Source organism: Ascaphus truei, chromosome 13 (genome assembly GCF_040206685.1).
Source record: "Ascaphus truei isolate aAscTru1 chromosome 13, aAscTru1.hap1, whole genome shotgun sequence".
NCBI lineage: Eukaryota > Metazoa > Chordata > Amphibia > Anura > Ascaphidae > Ascaphus > Ascaphus truei.
The window spans coordinates 17889516-17907691 of record NC_134495.1 but is presented as its reverse complement, the minus strand read 5'-3'; the positions used below and the strand labels follow the sequence as shown (position 1 = coordinate 17907691).

Genomic DNA, 18176 nt, shown 5'->3' with positions numbered 1-18176 from the left:
GTCTAGGTCAGAGGGAAAGAGGGCTACAGTAGCAACATCAAAATAGAAGAAGTGTTTCTCTCCAAAGAGGGAGGGAAACTGGAAATCCCAGTAACTATTATCTAATTCTACAGAGCTGATTTATTTAAAAAAAACATATAATATTTCACATGTTTTACTGCTTTAAATATTGTTACCCTGTGGGAAAGGAGATACAGATGTAGCCAGATTAATCTTTCTTTCTGCTGGGGTAATCCACAGTATCCCAGCTGTTGTTCCATTGGGAAGAAATGGACCACCCCCAGCAAAACCAGGGGCAGCCTGCGGCTGTCACTTTCACTGGACCAGTGAATTTAGCAGAAGTGAAGCTGGTCACATCTGTATGAATTCTTACAGTGAGGGAAATCACAGCTAGAACTTACAAGCTGCCTCTGGTTCTGGAAGCTTTGTAGAAGGAAAGCGACTGAGAGGCTGTTAGATACAACAGCTCTGTGCACGATTACATTGAGCAAACTAGGGCAGATACACAATCAAGCTAGGAAAATGGGGGCTTGGTTTGGTGCTAAAAAGGGTCTCTGTATGAAAGCCTGATAGTGGCAAGACTGGGGCAAAAACAGTGACAGATTTCCTCAAAAGATTGAATGCAACGGTAGCGTTCTATGATAAATCTTGTGTAGAAAAATAGTGTCTGGTTTTGCAGTCAACAGACTTTAATAAATACACCCAGAACCCCACCCCACCAGTAGACCAGTAAACGCCTGGATTTCAGTATAACAAGAAGAGTGGTACAATTTGAGGTGTACAATGCACGGTACATATCATTGGGGGGGGGTGTACTTTTGTTATCTGTTCAGATAGACCTAAATCGAAGATGTATTTTACTACTGGTGGTTATTTGCTTCACCATAACAATTGTATCACATCATCTTTGTTTCTGGATCGCCCCCAGTAGTGGTTCTTTAATGTCGTTATTTCTCAGGCTATATATAAGGGAGTGTAGCCAGGTCCCCTCTGGCTCCCCAGACATTCGGTTCTCTCGCTCTCACCTGCGACAGCGTGAGGGCAGTTGCAGGGATGATCGCGTCACCGGGGGCTCCCAGCGACATCAGCTACAGGGCGCCGCCATCTTGTGTGCGTTTGCGCATACGCGGAAGTTCGCGCGCGTGCAGTATAGCCTCAGATGCGATATGGCAGCCATTACAGGGAGTGAGAAGAGGCGCTCCATAGTCAGGGACATCCCTCAGTTTGCACATGCGCAGTTAGCAGCGGCGGCGGCCATTACACAGCGCGCATGAGGCCCCAATGTTAAAGAGAGCCACCAAGGACTACAGTTCCCAGCAGCCTCTGGGGACTGCACTTTCACCCTGGTCACAGGAAGCCAGACAGCCAATAAGGCTGACAGATTCTCATGCTGCAAAGTTGCAACAATGTTGTGTGAAGACAGGGATTATCAGTTAGGAGCTGGGACACAGAGAGGGGAGGGTGTGTTTGTGCAGGGAGGAAAGTAGCCTCCTGCACTAGGCCAGAAGTCTCCCCTTAGCCCCCAGCTAGGCCCTACTCACCTCAGCTTGTGGTTACTACAGGGACTCCCCTTAGACTAGGGACAGGGTCCTGTAGAACCTAGACAAGTGAGGGTCCTGCCAGGAACCGTGACTATCCTGGAAATTGCTGTGAAGGTATAACATCCTCTGCGTTAGCAGAGATAAGAGACATTATAAAGGTGGATCACTCCATGCGGGAGCCACCCACCGTTGAGGCGGAAGCATCTTGGATCATCTCCTGGAGCAAGGGTTTCCAAGCAAATGTCATCTGCGCACCCGGTAGCAGGAGCACCGGGCAGGTATTATCCAAGTCACCAAGTGCACCACCTATACACTTCATCTTTGTGGGCAGCGCTGTTCCACACGTGGGTGGGGTTGTGGGACTCTTGCGACTTTGGATACAAGGACTTTGGGGATACTGTGTAAGGAGGTTATAGCCCAGTTAGGGGCAAGGTTATAGCTGCCAGCTAGTGGCAGAGGGTGGCATATATATCGTTGTGCATACTGATGAAGTTGCACTGTGAAAGTATGATAATCTGTGTTGTGTTGCTACACAATATGATGTGATGTGATGTTATTGTGTTATTTGCTCGTTCAGTAAACCTTTTAGCCATAACCCTGGTGTATGTGGTTTCTGGGTGGGTTCCTATGCTAGGCCCATTCTACATTCCTATAGAATCCTACATAGGTGGAGGCGCTGACCGACGAGAACGTTCCAGAGATTCACCCCAGGCTCTCACTAGCGGAGGCTCAGGCCTCCTGTGAGCCTGACAGGTACAACGCACCACACCTGGTAACATATAGGTTCCCCCTCACATTCACTCTATCTGCGATTGGGGGTGGGGGAATACCCGTTGCAGGAGTTTGGTGAGAGGTATCCCCATAGAGTGGAAAATGGTCACCACCTTACCAAAAGCTACGGACTCCTTCTTATGCGAGCCTTATTCACAAGTCTAGCATTGTCATATACAGTAGTAGGACAAACACTGTGAGAAGTAATGAAAGCCTTCTGCGGCCCTCTGCTGGAAGGGATAAGAACCACAGCAGTGATAGTGAAGACATTATTTATTTATTTATTTATAAAATGTTTTACCAGGAAGTAATACATTGAGAGTTACCTCTCGTTTTCACGTATGTCCTGGGCACAGAGTTATAATGACAAATACGTGGTTACAAATACATAGTTACATTAAGTGAAAAGGGTTATACAGTACATTATACAGTATACAAGACATTGCATGCACAGTTAGAGATAATAATATATTATAGGCGTATATAGAACAGTTACAGACCAGATTAAAACGTGAGACAGCTTTAGTTTTGAAAGAACTTAGACTGGTGGCGGATGTGAGAGTCTCCTGTAGATTGTTCCAGTTGTCGGGTTCACGGTAAGAGGAGGAGGAGCGGCCGGATACTTTGTTGAACCTTTGGACCATGAACAGTCTTTTGGAGTCAGATCTCAGATGATAAGTGCTGCATGTAGTAGGGGTGAGGAGCTTGTTCAGATAGGCGGGTAGCTTGCCCAGTAAGTATTTGAAGGCAAGACAGGAGAGATGAACTTTGCGCCTAGACGCAAGTGTTGGCATATCTAGTTCTTTGAGCATTTCGCAGTGATGTGTGTTATAGGACACTAGGACACTAAGATGAGAAGTAAATGATCACAGAAGAAAAGATCAAGAAAACAAGTCCAATGGTCAAGGTGTCCATGGCAGCCAGTTTCAGCAAGGGGGAAAAGTCACAAAATAAATCGTTCATTTCATTTGGGGCACAAAAGTCAACATTGAAATCCATTATACTCCAAGTAGCAAGGAACCCCCCAGCACTGGTCATGAAAGTGTTATACCTGAGAGGCTTACAGGTGGCCAGGTACCGATCTATAGCCATGGCCAGAAGGAACAAATCCTCAGTTGCACCAAATGAGAAGAGGTAGAATTGGGTGAAGAAGAAATAGAATTGGGTGATGCACACAGTTGACGAGATCACTTTGTTTTCTCATAAAAAATTAGCCAACATTCTTGGGACAGTGGTTGAGGTGTAGCATATCTCCACCAGAGAAATGTTAGAAATAAAGACATACATTGGGGTACAGACCAAAACAACTATGAAGAGTTTGGAGAGGATTTTTACAATGTAGACCAATAAAAACACCATGAGTCGACAAAGATGTTGGTTGTGTGAGCTGGGACATCCGAGGACAAGGAATTCCGCAATGATGCTTTGGTTTCTCTCCATGCCCTCAGAACTTCAGCTTGTATAAGTTATACCAAAATGCCTGGTGAAATGTTATAAAGCACATTTTAATAAAAAATAAAATATTTAGGGTGTAATTCAATGCAGATAATAGAAATACTGCTAAAACTATGCAAAATACCTTATTTTATTGTGTTTCTAATTCCCTCTGCTTTGGTTCCTAATGTTTGCATTCAGACAAAGACTCCCTCTTATTTTCTCTAATCAGAGTCATTTTATCAAAACATCAGAAGGGATACAGTGACTCAGTTTTAATAATTTCTTCAAACTATCAGTTTATTACGCACAATTTGGTTTTCATTGAAAACAGTACATCTGAGAAGAGATCTATCTCGAACGTTCCTGTGCAGCTGTGAAGATATCATGTTGGTTCATTAAAAGCAACACGCGATGAACTCAACCGATACTGATTTCATTTATAAACGGCTCGTACGGATGGAAACGGTCTGGATACATCGAGTCACTTTAACATCTCCATCTCTCATAGCATCTTACCGACGGGTCCTACGTGTTCTCTGATGTTTTTCTCCCAATCAAGAAATGGTTATGTTATCACTATTTCCAACATGGCTCCATCTACCCCCAATAAAATCTCCTATTGAATGATGGTAGGAGAGATACGTACATGGGTAAATGATAGTCTGCTCCATCTAGTCAAGCGAGGTTCTCACAACCACTTTCATGAAGACATGCAATCTTGGAGTGGTGAAAGCAGATGCCTTTGATTCCACCCCAAGACAAAGACAGCTGTACAAACTAAACTGGGACCTATTGTTGCAGCTTCATCCGGACTTACAGCAGATCATCTGCTTTGCATATGTGTGGTCATAAAGTACTTGCCAAAGTCCTAATGTTATTGAGTACCAGTGTGTGTTGGTACCAAGCAGAATTATATCTTGTTTTACCAGATCTTTCAAAAGCATTTCAAGGGTAAATACGTTTTATATCTGTAGGGCTATCCCTAATAAAAATATACTTTATTGCTCAATTACTGTTTAATACCAATGTGTTAATGGCCTTTTCTTGCCTGTTATATTATAATAACATTAAATGTATAAACACACATTTTGAAAACAAGTTAGGCATTCTATAAACAAATACCTGTTTCCAAAAAGACAAGATGTGTATTTGCACAGAAAAAATGCTCATCTGTACTGTATATTCTGAAAGACAATATACAACCAAGACACAAGAAAGATATATGCACTCTGCTTGAATCATATCAGCTTCGTTTGACTAAGATGAAGAATATATCCCCTTCTATGTGACCCATGAGGGATCATTATAAAACTAATGAACTGGTTGTTGCCTTCACCCCTGACTGAGAATGGGTATTGTGGAAAGTCAATGCCCCCTGATGAAGGGTGCCTGACTCAATGTTCTTAAGATGCGACATCTGCTTGTGATGAGAATAAAGAAATGTTGAATTCAAAATGTGGGAATAATTTTGTTTACACATGAATGTTAAAGCCACGTTCTTAAGCATATCTGAGAACTTTGTGATGGAGTCAATAGCCTACTTAAATTTGGTTATATTACTAGCTTGGTCACTTAGTCATGGAGTGGGCTATTATGTATTGTCCAAAGTGGTCATACAGGCGTTTTTTGGACAGAAAATCCCAATTGAAGTCAATGTGGAATTTTGGTCTAAAACGGACTGATCGGCCGCTCCAGCTGATACAGAAAAAGCCCCTAAGACTCACTGGCTCCCATACATTTTTCCCGTGCCCCAACACCATCTCCATAGAAGTAATAGCTGGTGAAGTTCTATTTTCCAAAACAACAACCCATTGGCTATCACCAATAAGGAAAGCTAAGCACCTTGATTCTCTGGTCTAACGCATTCCCTTGTAAAGCTTACGATCATGATTACTTTATTAATGTGGGGGTTTTTTTTAACAATAATATACAAATTTGTACTGTGGTGCGTAAAACTGCATTCCCTCTGATCGCAATTTTTTTTTTTATTACTATAAGTGATCTCATTTTCTTCTTGTGCACACAAAAAAGCTGATGCTCTGTTCAGGAGATGTATGAATTTGAATTATTTAGTGTCACAAATTGAGTTCTCCCTAGAGACCAGTGCAGTCAAAAGAGATTAATAAAATACTGGGGGGTTTTAAACGTTGTATTTTTATTTGTTTTGTAACACAATAGACAACATTACAGAGTTTTCAAATATTCATGTAACATTGGGGGGGTTAGGGGGTATTGAAGGATACAGAAAAAAGAAGGCAGAGAAGGGGGGTAATGGAAGGGGTCAGAAGATGGGGTGGTTAGGGACATGGCACAACTGTTGCATGGTTACACTGGTGTCTCTTTTTTTTAGTTATATGTTTATTTTTCAATATTATTATATAATACAATATTATTTTGTTCGTCTCTTCTATATCGACATCCAAAACCATCATCGGAGCTGCTACATTCATCACAAGACACAGACGCCGGAAACCCTCCCGGGCCCACTTTCCATAATCACACACAGCCTAGAGTTCCAGATCCTGACCTACAAACCCTTGTTCTGCCATTCTGTCTAGTCCAGGTCCCCAAATATTTCTGAATTTGTGCATAGTCTGTTAAATATAATGTAATTTCTTCCTAGCAGAATGTTAGCCAGACTCGATTGATTATTTTGGCTAAATTTGGCATAGGGCCTTTCCCGGAGGTAGCTATGGCGCATCTGGTTGCCGCCAGAATATGCTCATAGTATGGTATATTTAACAGGGAGTCATTTAGCAGGAAAATACTGATTTGTAACACAAAAAATACTGAATAAAAGGTAAGGACATGCTCAGGGGGAAGGAACTAACAGCATATGAGTTAAACTTACAGGGTATTTTGGGGGAGTGTTAATGAGTGCACAAGCCTAAAAGATGTTTGCACAGTGGCGGGGTTAGATCAGTTAGGAGTGGCTGGACAATGGAGCTCCACCAAAGGTGTGGATACCTTGAAGGATGTCAGCTTGCAGTTTCACCAAAGAATCTATGTTCAAAAATTAGATCTTTGGTAGAAAAAGTAAATCCAACTTTTAACATATTTTTGGAACTTTTTGGAACTTTTTGGAATGTTCAGATACAAAAATGTGTAACGAATTTCCATAATTTTGCTCATTTCTATTACTAATTACTTTCATTGTTGTTCTGGTCTAAGGTCAAAACATTTTTTGTGTTTTGGTTTTCAATTCTTAAAGAAACTATTGAAAAAAAAACTCAAAATGAACAAAACAACAATTCTGAGGATTTTCAAGTTGTGACTCATATTTTGGTCAGATATGAAAATGTGTTCGGATTTCAAAACTGCCAACCTGCCCATCTGTAATAGATACAACCATTAAACAGATTCTTGAGACCAAGGACCTTGGAATCATGTAACATGCAGTCAGGTTGTCCAATAGCTCTATATTGCCTTATCAAGAAGATAAGAATATCATGTATGCACGAGAACCCTAACCAATTTGTATTTACACAACCAGAAACTTGTATATTATATTAAAAGCTAAGAACATGCTAGAGTCTCCCTTCTATGCACTACTTGATCAGTTTTTGAGCACCCAAGTTTCCGCATAACCTCCTTCACCTCTTTGTTCCTCAGGCAGTAGATGATTGGATTAAGCAACGGTGTAATCACGGTGTAGACGACAGATACCAGCTTGTTGTAGTTGAAAGACTGAGCTCTACTGGGTCGAGCATACATGAAGAGAGCGGCCCCATAGAATATAACAACCACAACCAGGTGTGAGGCACAGGTAGAGAAGGCCTTTTGGCGCCCGCTAGAGGTTGGGATGTGCAGGATGGTGACCAGGATGCAGATGTATGAAATGAAAGTTAGCAAGAGTGGGGCAAGAAGAATAAACAGGGCAAGGATAAAATCCACCAGCTCAGCCACTTTTATGTCTGTACAGGACAGGTTGAGAATAGGAGAGATATCGCAGTAGAAGTGGTTGATGAGACCTGAATGGCAAAAAGTGAGACGAGAAATGTAGTAAACCTTAACAAAGGAGATAAGGAAGCCACTGACATAGGAGCCTAGTGCCAGAAAGAGGCAGAGATGCTGGCTCATGATGGTGACATAACGCAAGGGGTGGCAGATAGCCACATAGCGGTCAAATGCCATAGCAGCCAGCAGGACACACTCAGTGCAGCCCAATGAAATGAAGAAGTAAAGCTGCGACATACAGGCAGTGATTGAGATGTGCTTACTCTCTACCAGGAATATGGAGAGCAGCTTAGGGACAGTGACAGTGACGTACCACAACTCTAGGAAGGACAGATGCCCCAAGAAGAAGTACATCGGTTTGTGCAGCTTGGAACTAGTCCAGATAATGACGACGATGAGCAGATTCTCCACCACAGTCAAGAAGTAAGCGAAGAAGAAGATGAAAAAGAGCAGGATTTGAATGGGCGGAGAAGTGGAGAATCCCAGGAGAAAAAAGTTGCTGATGTTTTCTGTCATGTTTTCTGCTTCTGCCATCATCCAATAAGTTTCCTGTTATGATTAAAGAGACCACATTCAACTGAATGTCTAGATTACAAAATCAGGGACGTGTTTGCCACATACATATGTAGCAGACATTTGTACAAAATCGCACAATGTTGTTTCAATGGAGCGGTAACGTGTGTAATAACATCTGCTACATCTGTATAAATAACTTCAACTTCAATAGAAAAGTGTCCTTGATATTGTTTTAATTGTTTCTTTGCCTTCTTTTTCCTTCGCTTTTATGTACAGTATCAATAATTTGGAAACATCAAAAGGTACATTGTGCGCACCAATAATTTACTCAAAAAGATCTTTGAAAATTATTTTATAAAAGAAATGAAAAGATGGGGATGAGGTGCCCCTGCATGACAAATTCCTATGCTAATCCTTCTTAATAATAGCTCTGAGTCTGATGATGCTACTCGGGACTCGTCTGATAAAGGGTCACGAGGAACCAAAAAATTTCACTTGGGGACGCTCACTTGGATCATTTTATTTCAACCACTTATAGACTCCCACTCCGCTCTATATTCAACCATAGGAGATGTGTGACTTTTTTGCACCATATTAACTTGTGAACGAATATTTACCTTTTGCTAACACTCATTTAGAATGTATACTTTTGCTTTATCTAAATCAATTGGAATAAAGGGCATAAGGCACTAATTGACGGGTAATTGCATCTGCTTTACTTTGAATAACTTTATTTTTGGAAATAAATTATAGCACCAATGCTAGCTAAATAAAAGGCATATTTGAAAGAAGTTTCATAAAATCTTAAAAACATCCTAGTGGCCGCTGGGTCTGTATATTGTAGTTTGTACCAGTCAATGATAGAGGAAATCTTTTTTCTTTTTTTTTAAATTAGACACTGGATACTGTGACGGCAAATTACATTATTACATTTAAACAATGATTTAACATACCCAAGTAGGGTAAGTCAGTCAATGCACATTAGTAAGATAGACAACATATTTGACTATCTTTATATCCCCCGAAGGGAGGACGCAGACGATGCTTTGACCACTAGAACCCCAGTGGTGGAGTGTCCAGTGCAGCTGTTGGAGACCAGAATGAAAGCATCACGCACCGTTACTGAGCCACAAGGCGTTCTTCTTCTCTTACCTTACAATGAATCCTTAATTAACTGGATTTTCAGTCTTTTAAAGCAATGGAAGTGTTTATAGAAACAAATCAACACCTCTTCTTGTTTAATTCTAGAATAGAGGAATGCCAGGAAATGTCAAATCAGCATAATTATTCCATTAAAATGAGGATTCATTGGTGACAGACGGTACAGGCCGGCGTACGCAAGTAACAAACCGTATTTATTTAAACTGGGACAAAATATTAGAGATTGTGTCCCTAAGAAGATAAACATATTAACTACACCTCTGCTTTGCACTGAACATCTTTCTTTTGAGTATCTAAACAAGTCATGACATTGTGCATAAAATGTTTGAATTTTTACATTAATGTGTTCATATGTCCCAAATAAAGGACGCTTTTTAGAATCCCAAAACAATATCCACAAATAGATTGTACATAGAGTACGCAGCTCTGTTGTGGATTGGGACATTTTGTAATGAAGAAACACAGCCCTTCTATAGACCAACATGACAAGTCTTCCCAAATAAGTTTAGACATTAGCTTTGGGACTCATGCAGTACAATTAGCTGCTTTAGATGTCATCTGTGATCAGTTCTGAAGAAAACTTTGTCATTTTCAAGTGTGACTTGCAACCTCAATTAAGGTACATATGTATGTAGATTCGTTTTATACATTGAGATCTATATAATAAGAACAACATGCAGCTACATTAATGCAAGAAGAGGTATATTTATGCTGCATCTCTTAGCTGAATTTATTAAGGTACTTCTATGTCAGAAATGTGATCAGCAGGTTTATTACATTTTACAGCCACCAGCAAGAAGTACAATGCATCAATAGAAACGTTGTGTTGCCTTGGTAAATAGACCAATAGGATTTTTCTCAGAGACTGTGAAAAATAGTAAAATCCTCAACTGCTCTTTAACATATAATTTATCACATTAAAAATCAAGCCAAGATCAGCAGAACAATATAGGTGTTACCTTCCACTGCATTTTCTTCACGGTCACAATGTGCATAATAGGGATCACACACTGTTAATTGAAGCTTTCCATGGGATCCTACTTGGCCGTTTAATAAATTAACCTGCGCTGGAGACCTATTTATTCCCTCTCACTGAAGGTGAGCAGATCAGCTGGCTGGATTCTTATTGGCTGGGAGGCTGCTCTGTCATTTGGATGTTTGGTTGCTCCCTTAAGGGAGGAGATCCAGTGAACTAACAAAGAAGATGCAGAACTACTGGGAATAGTGCGATTTTGTAGTCTAAAAATGCAGCGTTCATAGAAATGATTAATGTAATATGATGTCAGGGCCGGCCCGTCCATTAGGCAAACATAGCCAGTCGCCTAGGGCACCAAGGTCCTAAGGCACATTAATAATCATAATAATTTTTTCCTCTTATTATTTTTTATTTATCTTTTTTTAATTATTTTTCATTTTTTTGCTCGTTATATTTTGGCGCCCTATTATTTATATTTTGCGTTGCGCTGAGGTGCGGTTTCACAGCCTGCAGCCCCGATAGCTACGCCACTGTTTATTTTATTTATCTTATTATTTTTGATACAGCCAGGGTGCAAAATTTAAGTTTCGCCTAGGGCGCAGGAAACCCTTGTGCCGGCCCTGATTGTTATCTGTGTATGACACGGCTTCTCATTGAATTGTGGGGCTGGAGAGATGAGGAAATGAAGCATAAAGGGCAGAAATAAGAGAGAGAAGGTGAGAGTGACAAGGACTTTATGAGGTATAAAGTGAGACAGCGAGAGAGAGGAGAGTTGAGAGAATGGGGGAAAGAAATGGAGTAAAGAAAGAGAGAAGCAAATATAAAAGCAGAAAGGAGAGACCAATGTGTCACTAGGAGGAACATAAATTAGGAACTTTGTGTTCACAAAATGTGTGTGTGCGTGTGTGTCTTTGTGCGTATGTGTGTGTGTTTGTGTGTGCGTGTGGAGAAGATTTCTTGTAGGTTGTGATACCCTGTAGCAGACCACCATTAGGGGCCTATTCTAGTAGCTTCATTAAGTGACTTATCGAGAATTTGGGGCACTTCTGGAACGAGTTTGAATACAGTATGTAGCTATTCAGAAAGCTCCGATAACACGCCAAACTCGCTCGAGAACGGCTTCTTCCTGATTAGTCGCAGTCACACTCCCGTACAGACAAACCATGCGGGAGGTCAAAAAATACTCAAACTCGCAATTTTTGGCACATCCAGCTATTCTCGCAGATTCTTAACTCGCCACCTCAAGGCCACCTCAATTTAAACTGATTGCCTGGGGAGAGAGCAGGGCCTGTGTAAGAGAGCTGCCCTCCTCCTCCTCGACTTCGCGGCATCATGCGACACTGTGTTGTCAGGGTGACATGATGTCACATGACGATGATTTTCCATGACAACGCGCCGCCTTGTGACGCAGCAATGTCATGACGTCACGACATCGCGGGACAACGAGGGCCGGCAGTTACCAACTTTGTACCCCATCATTATGCAGGAAATCGTAGATGGCGGTGCAACTGCCTTGGAAAGAACTATGACCAGAATTGCAGTAAAAGCTCTTTGATAAAGCGTGGGAGGAGTTTTTTGCTGCTTCCATATGTGCCAATAAATTTTTGTACTTAACTTTTACTGCAATTCTGGTCATAGTTCTTTCCAAGGCAGTTGCACCGCCATCTACGATTTCCTGCATGTTGTTCATCCTCTCCAGTAGGAGCACGCCGACAGCACACAGATCTCCAGCGCATCAACTGAGTGTGTAACTTTTATTATTCAGCTACTCCAAGTGTCAAAGTGTTTATACAGCAACCCAAACCACTGAAAACCACATAAAATTTACCTATCAAGGCTAGTGGAAGTCTATCAGGAATGGTTACACCAGACACGATTTGTGACATCATTGACTTATGTGGATAATGGAGGTCTAGACTGATTATGCTGTCTTTTTCTGGGAAGGAATACAAGACTTCAAAGGCTATTATGCCTGTGTTTTAAACGTGGTTAATCCCAGTGAGCATTGCTAGGGGAGCACTTAACCCCTTACTCTTCGGCTACCCCATCAATATGAATTTATTGTTGTGCTCCAGAGTCTGACCATTTTGCAGAAACACTCACAGGCTGCCCATCCATTGCCATTGTGGCAATCCATACCCATATTGGGGGCATGGTTTATCACAGTGACAATCAATGGGTTTATTGGCTACTGTGTAATGTATTGTACTGTTATGTAAATGTTATTTTATTGTGTATTTTTTTGTTTTGCAAACAAGTGGGCAAACGTGCTATTAGCCATTTTTGGCTACTAATGCTTTAGTCCATTTGCTTGTGTGATGATGGGGTTAGTTGCCCCAGGGAGGGTGGTTAGGCCTCCCGGGTGGGTATCGTGTATGGTTAACCCCTCAATCACTACAGCAGTTAATAACCGCTGAGGTAATTAAGGGGTTAGTGGCCTGTAGTTACTTTTTAATTTTAATGTTGCTGCCCACGGAAGACGTGGAAGATGGAGATGAGGGCGAGGGCAGCCTTCATCCTGGCAGGGGTAAGTACAACTTTAATTTACTATATGCTGGCTGGGTAATGTTTAGGGTTGCCAGGTTGCTTGTCCAAAAATATTGGACAAAATGGTGAAAGGTGCTACGTGCGCGCGAATCGTTGGTGAGGAAGAATGTTATTTATAAATGACACAAAAATAGGAGCGCCTGATTACTTGTAAATCTCCGTGGTGGCGTCCTCGTGGTGTCTCTGGGCTATAGCAGCAGCGCAATGTCTGTCGTCACAGATTTGCGTTGCTGCGTGATGACGTCACCTACGCGTTTTGTGTCAAATGACACTTCTTCAGGGGTGCATTATTTATAAATGACCTGACTGTTATGTAATTTTTTCTAAATTTCACTCCAAGTATTCATTAATTTGCACCACTTTATATTCTGTTTCGTAAAAAATCTGGGAGGGGTCTTGGGAGGGAGTGTCTGTAGAGGGAGAAAGGGGGTGGCCCGGTATTAAAGGAATTGCACCCCATTTGGCCATCCCCTGACCTCACCAGGGAGACAAGGGTTAACTGGGCTGCGGTCCAGAAAGGTGATTTAACCCTTGTTATAACATGAAAATGTATATTCCCCTGTTCCCATGCTTTATTGTTATATCTGGTTTAATCAGTGTCTGCATCACATACACACTGGGATCCATCCGGGAGTACAAGGGTTAATAGTTCTTTAGTGATTATAGCTCTTTGTGTAATTTTCCCACCTTTTCAGGCACCATTTTGCAGGGTCCCATAGGCCGCCATTGGAGCTCAATGCATTTCAATGGCGGATCTTGCTATTTTAGTCTTGTTTCCTGTGAAGACCAGCAGGTGGCGTCCGAGAGGAGGAGCGGCGGTTTCCCATTGTAAGTCAATGGGCCCATTGACTTCAATGGAGATTCCTCGACAGCGCTTTCCAGGAACGAGTTGGCTGCCGTCCAAACCGCAAAACCGCAAATCGGATACATTATCTAAAAGAGAGCTTTGATCACTTAGCAGTCAAGTTCAACGTTAAGTGGCATGGGAATCTACAGTTCTAGAGCACCTAGAAATAAAATTCTTTTTGCCCCTAGTTCCTAGGCCTCCCCCCACTCGACCACAACCGGGTCCCCAAATCCTGGACCTCCGAGAAGGGTCATGCCGAGAGAGCGGGTCGCGCCATAGGGTCCGATGGCGGCGGCAGAAACAGCTCAAGAAATTGACTAAGTGGAAAAAGCTGAAAACCATGAATCCATATCTCCGGTTCCAGAGGGTCCAGAGGGCCAGGGTTTGGGGTACCTGTAGTCACTGCTCCGGCATGGCTGCAGAACCATCCTTGACCCTCTTGGACCAACCCGACGGAGTATGGACCCCCTTGAAAGTCCGGGACTTTTCCCATAGACTCCAATGGCGGCCAATTTCCATTGACCGGCTATGGCGGAAAAACCCCATAGACTTCAACGGCGGCGATGCCCCATTGAAAGTCTATGGCGGCGGATTCCCATAGCTGCCAACGGCGGCGGTTTGCCATTGAAAGTCTATGGCGGCGGAGCCCGTTGTTTTCAATGGGGATTTAGTGAAAAACCGTGATTTAATTTACAGCGGAGTTTATTGTATTAAAATAGGAAACGGTTTAAGGTGTATTTGTGTAACTTTGGTTCCGAAGGTCCCAGCGGGCTGAAACTCGGACCATATGGTGTCCCAGTTCCGGCATTGAGATCTGGGTAGTTTGGACCCGCTAGACCCAACGGAACCGGATATTTTAATATGTTTGTGTTTTACTTATAACACTGTATCCCAAGGCAGGGATAAAACTCAGATGAAATTCCTTTGTACAAAGGGCAGCAGATGGCCGGGGAAGCGTCCCAATGTCTATAATTTAAGTGCTGTTCAAAGGAGTTTATCACCTCCACTGTTTACATGAGGGCGGAGACGACTCAAACCAGAGCAGTCTGTAAGTGTCACATTTAACACCTTCCAACAAAGAGTATCCTGCCAGAAATCCCATTTGGTAGACTGGCTGGCATTCCTGATGTAAATGTGGGGCTACAGAAATGAGACCCCAGAGTCCTAATGCGCATGTGCCAACTAGCAGGGAGGCATGGATTATCATGTGTTCCCACGTTAAAGATTGGCTACAGGTAATTGTGGCCCAAACACCTGTACTTAATGTTAAGGATATGGTTACAAAAGATATATAAACTGTGGTCAACCCTATATCCTGTGTCTTCTATACCATCTTGATTGTACCTGATTGCTGGAGAATTGCTATGCAATATACTTCTCATCCCCCGCTCCCCAAGTAAGTGTTACCTCTTGCCTGTTTACTGTACTATATTGTGTGTTCACCTATTTAAAGGAATAAATATACTTTATTATATCTAAGCCTCGTTCAGTTCAAACCAGTTATTTGGTGTAAATTACAACCTGTCATAAGTTACCGTGACAGTGCCCTTCCAAGGATTTTTTTAGGAAATAGAATATGAAATAGTGCAAATTGATGCAAATTGGTGCATGCTTGGAGTGAAATTTAGAACAAATGACATAATGGTCAGAACATTTATAAATATCTGACCTGCAGTCATACTGTACATGGCGAGCAATACTGTACCCCTCCTCATCCTCTCTCTCTCCCCTTATCCTCTCACCCTCCCACCCCCCTCGTCCCTCTCACCCCCCTCCCCTCATCCTCTCTCACCCCCCTCCCTTCATCCTCTCATCCCCCCTCCCTTCATCCTCTCTCATCCCCCCTCCCTTCATCCTCTCTCATCCCCCCTCCCTTCATCCTCTTTCACCCCCCCCTTCATCCTCTCACCCCCTCCCTGTCATTATCACCCCCACAGGACAGCCAGAGAAAACACACACACACGAAACAGTACAAGTACAAATACATACACACTCACCAGGACAAAACAGAACAAATACACACAGGACACAGGCAGACAAGACACAGCTTCACCTCTCTCTGCCCCATGCTTTTCCTCTACTCTTTGGGCCCACCCCAAGGCTCCTGCCACCTCCTCCTAATTGGCTGCATTACACAGCAGCAGCCAATCAGGATCTAACAGCGCTTCTTACATCAGATGCATTGTAAATTCTTCTATATTTGGTACACTTTTTAAATTACCTGAAAATCACAGGGAACCCTTTAGGGATGCCAGGGGAACCCTGCTTGAAAAACACTGGCCCTGGAGGTTGTTAGATGCCTTTCCCACTTGTTACTGATGTGATGTAAAGCAAGTGTATGAACTTCTCGTGCTGTATTCCTTTTGGTGTATCCAGGACTAACTTTGCTTATTGTTTACCCCCATTTTTGTCTTTTTCCCCCTTTTCCCTATTGTGTTTACCCCAATCACCACTGTATTATTGTTGTTGGATTCTATTACATTTGTGCTGCCTCACTCCCTGCATTATCTTATGTTTACATTAAATCTCTTTTTCTAGTGGCATTATCCATAGTACCATTTTTCCTTCAGACAGTGTGTGCTGGGACTTTTGTTTGTTACTATTGGTTAGGGGGTTTTGGGTCCTCCTAGTTCTGTTGGCACCCTGCCGTTTCATTGGTATATTTTCTAGAGAGTGCTGTCTACTCTATATAGTTTTGCTTATTAACTCTTCCTATTACGCCATATAATCACTACCTATAATTCACCCTACAATTCCATATTACTGCTGCCTATAACTCTTCCTATTACTCAATAAAACTGCCCCTATAACTCCTCTTATTGTTCCATGTAGCTGATCCCTATAACCAGAGCTTGTGATTTTTGGGATGGTACGCTCCGGTACAGCCTACCGGCACCTACCATCACCTTTTTCTCTTACCTTCTTCTCCTCCTGCTCCTCCTCTCCGGTGGCATCTTCTTGTAATGACGCGTCATCATGGCAAAGCGGCGTAGAATGGCATCAAATGACACAGTGACGCTTAACATCATGCGGTGCCGCATTGACATGATAACGCAATGTCACATGACGCCGCAACGTCACAACGAAGATGAGGACCAGGAGAAGTTGCTGCAGGCTTATAACGCTTACTAATGAGAATACTAACTATGTATTTTGTCACATTGGATGTAGCATTGGGAATCTGTCTTTTGTTGTATACATTTGGCCACGCTCAGTAGCACTTCTTTTGACACAAATATATATATGATGTGGTGGGTTCTGGGGTTAGAGCTTGCTGGGGTTGTGTGTTCATTAATTTTAATTTTCAACTGGTATCAGTTGTTTGGAGGTTAGTGACCCCTCCTCCCAGGGTTTAAGCTCACCCCTCCCCACTTTTTAAGTAGCAGGTTTTTCCATGTTCCTGTGCAGGACAGGTCCACTGAGGTCATTCTCCCTCCACTGCAGAGGAGATGAGAATTTTCACAGGTAGTGTTCGGACCTGCATACTGGTCATGCCATGACATGGCTGCATACTGGTCATGCCGTGACGTGGCTGCAGGCTTATAACGCTTTGGCCAGAGGGTTTAACTAAATGGCCCTTACTCGTGAGAATACTAACATTTAAGTATTTAACAATGTTTTTTGTCACATTGGATGTAGCATTGGGTATTGTTTTTTTGTTTTTTTCTCCCTATAACTCCTCCCTAACTCCTCGTTTTGATTGATAATAACATACATAATAATAGTAATATATTATTATGCCCCTTCTAACTCCTCCTTTAACTCCTTCTATAACTTTTGTGTCCCTTGAAATACTGTATGTCACATCATTTACTGATCACGGCAGGAACCTATTTGAATTATCAGGGGGCACAGAGAGGATGTTCTAGGTTCAAGTAATATTTTCAGTAGAGACTTCTTACATAGGAATGGGCTACAAATAGATAAATAAGAAACACCTGACTCCTCCCACAGGAAGGGGCAAGTTGATCCGTTGTTAGAAAATATATTTGCAATATGAATAACTCATCCTATTAGTAATTAGAAGAGGTAAAAAATGATGGGCATTTGACTTTTTTTCCATCAAAACTAGAATGGGGAAATTCTCTAAGCGCGGATACAGGATATTGTATCCCAATATAGCATTACTGTACCTGCCATCGGGAATCGTGATGCAATGGCGCCCGAATCAGCGCTTAGCAAATCGCAGAATATTTATTTTTTTCAATAGAAATGTTCACAGAACTCGATTTGGCAGGATTCTGCCAAATTAAAGGGTTACCTTGGTTGTATGGTAATTTTCTTAAGTGCTGCAAATTATTGTGTAAAATAAACAATCTTTGGCCTTTAGAATACATTTTTATTACATGTCCATACATATGACTTTTGCTTCACAAGAAAAGTAACAAAGTTGAAATACAGTAAATGAGGCAATTTTGGTCAA

General features: G+C 42.1%; 1 protein-coding gene across 1 annotated transcript; it reads right to left on the bottom strand.

Moving 5' to 3' along the window:
• Positions 1 to 7265: 7265 nt before the first annotated feature.
• LOC142465239 (olfactory receptor 6B1-like) lies at positions 7266 to 8222 on the bottom strand. The gene has a single exon (XM_075569237.1). The coding sequence runs from the start codon at positions 8220 to 8222 to the stop codon at positions 7266 to 7268; it is 957 nt and encodes a 318-aa protein (XP_075425352.1).
• Between the last annotated feature and the right edge of the window lie 9954 nt (positions 8223 to 18176).

Coding starts and splice junctions, on each gene's coding strand:
- LOC142465239 (XM_075569237.1), bottom strand. CDS start 8,222: ATGACAGAAAACATCAGCAACTTTTTTCTCCTGGGATTCTCCACTTCT.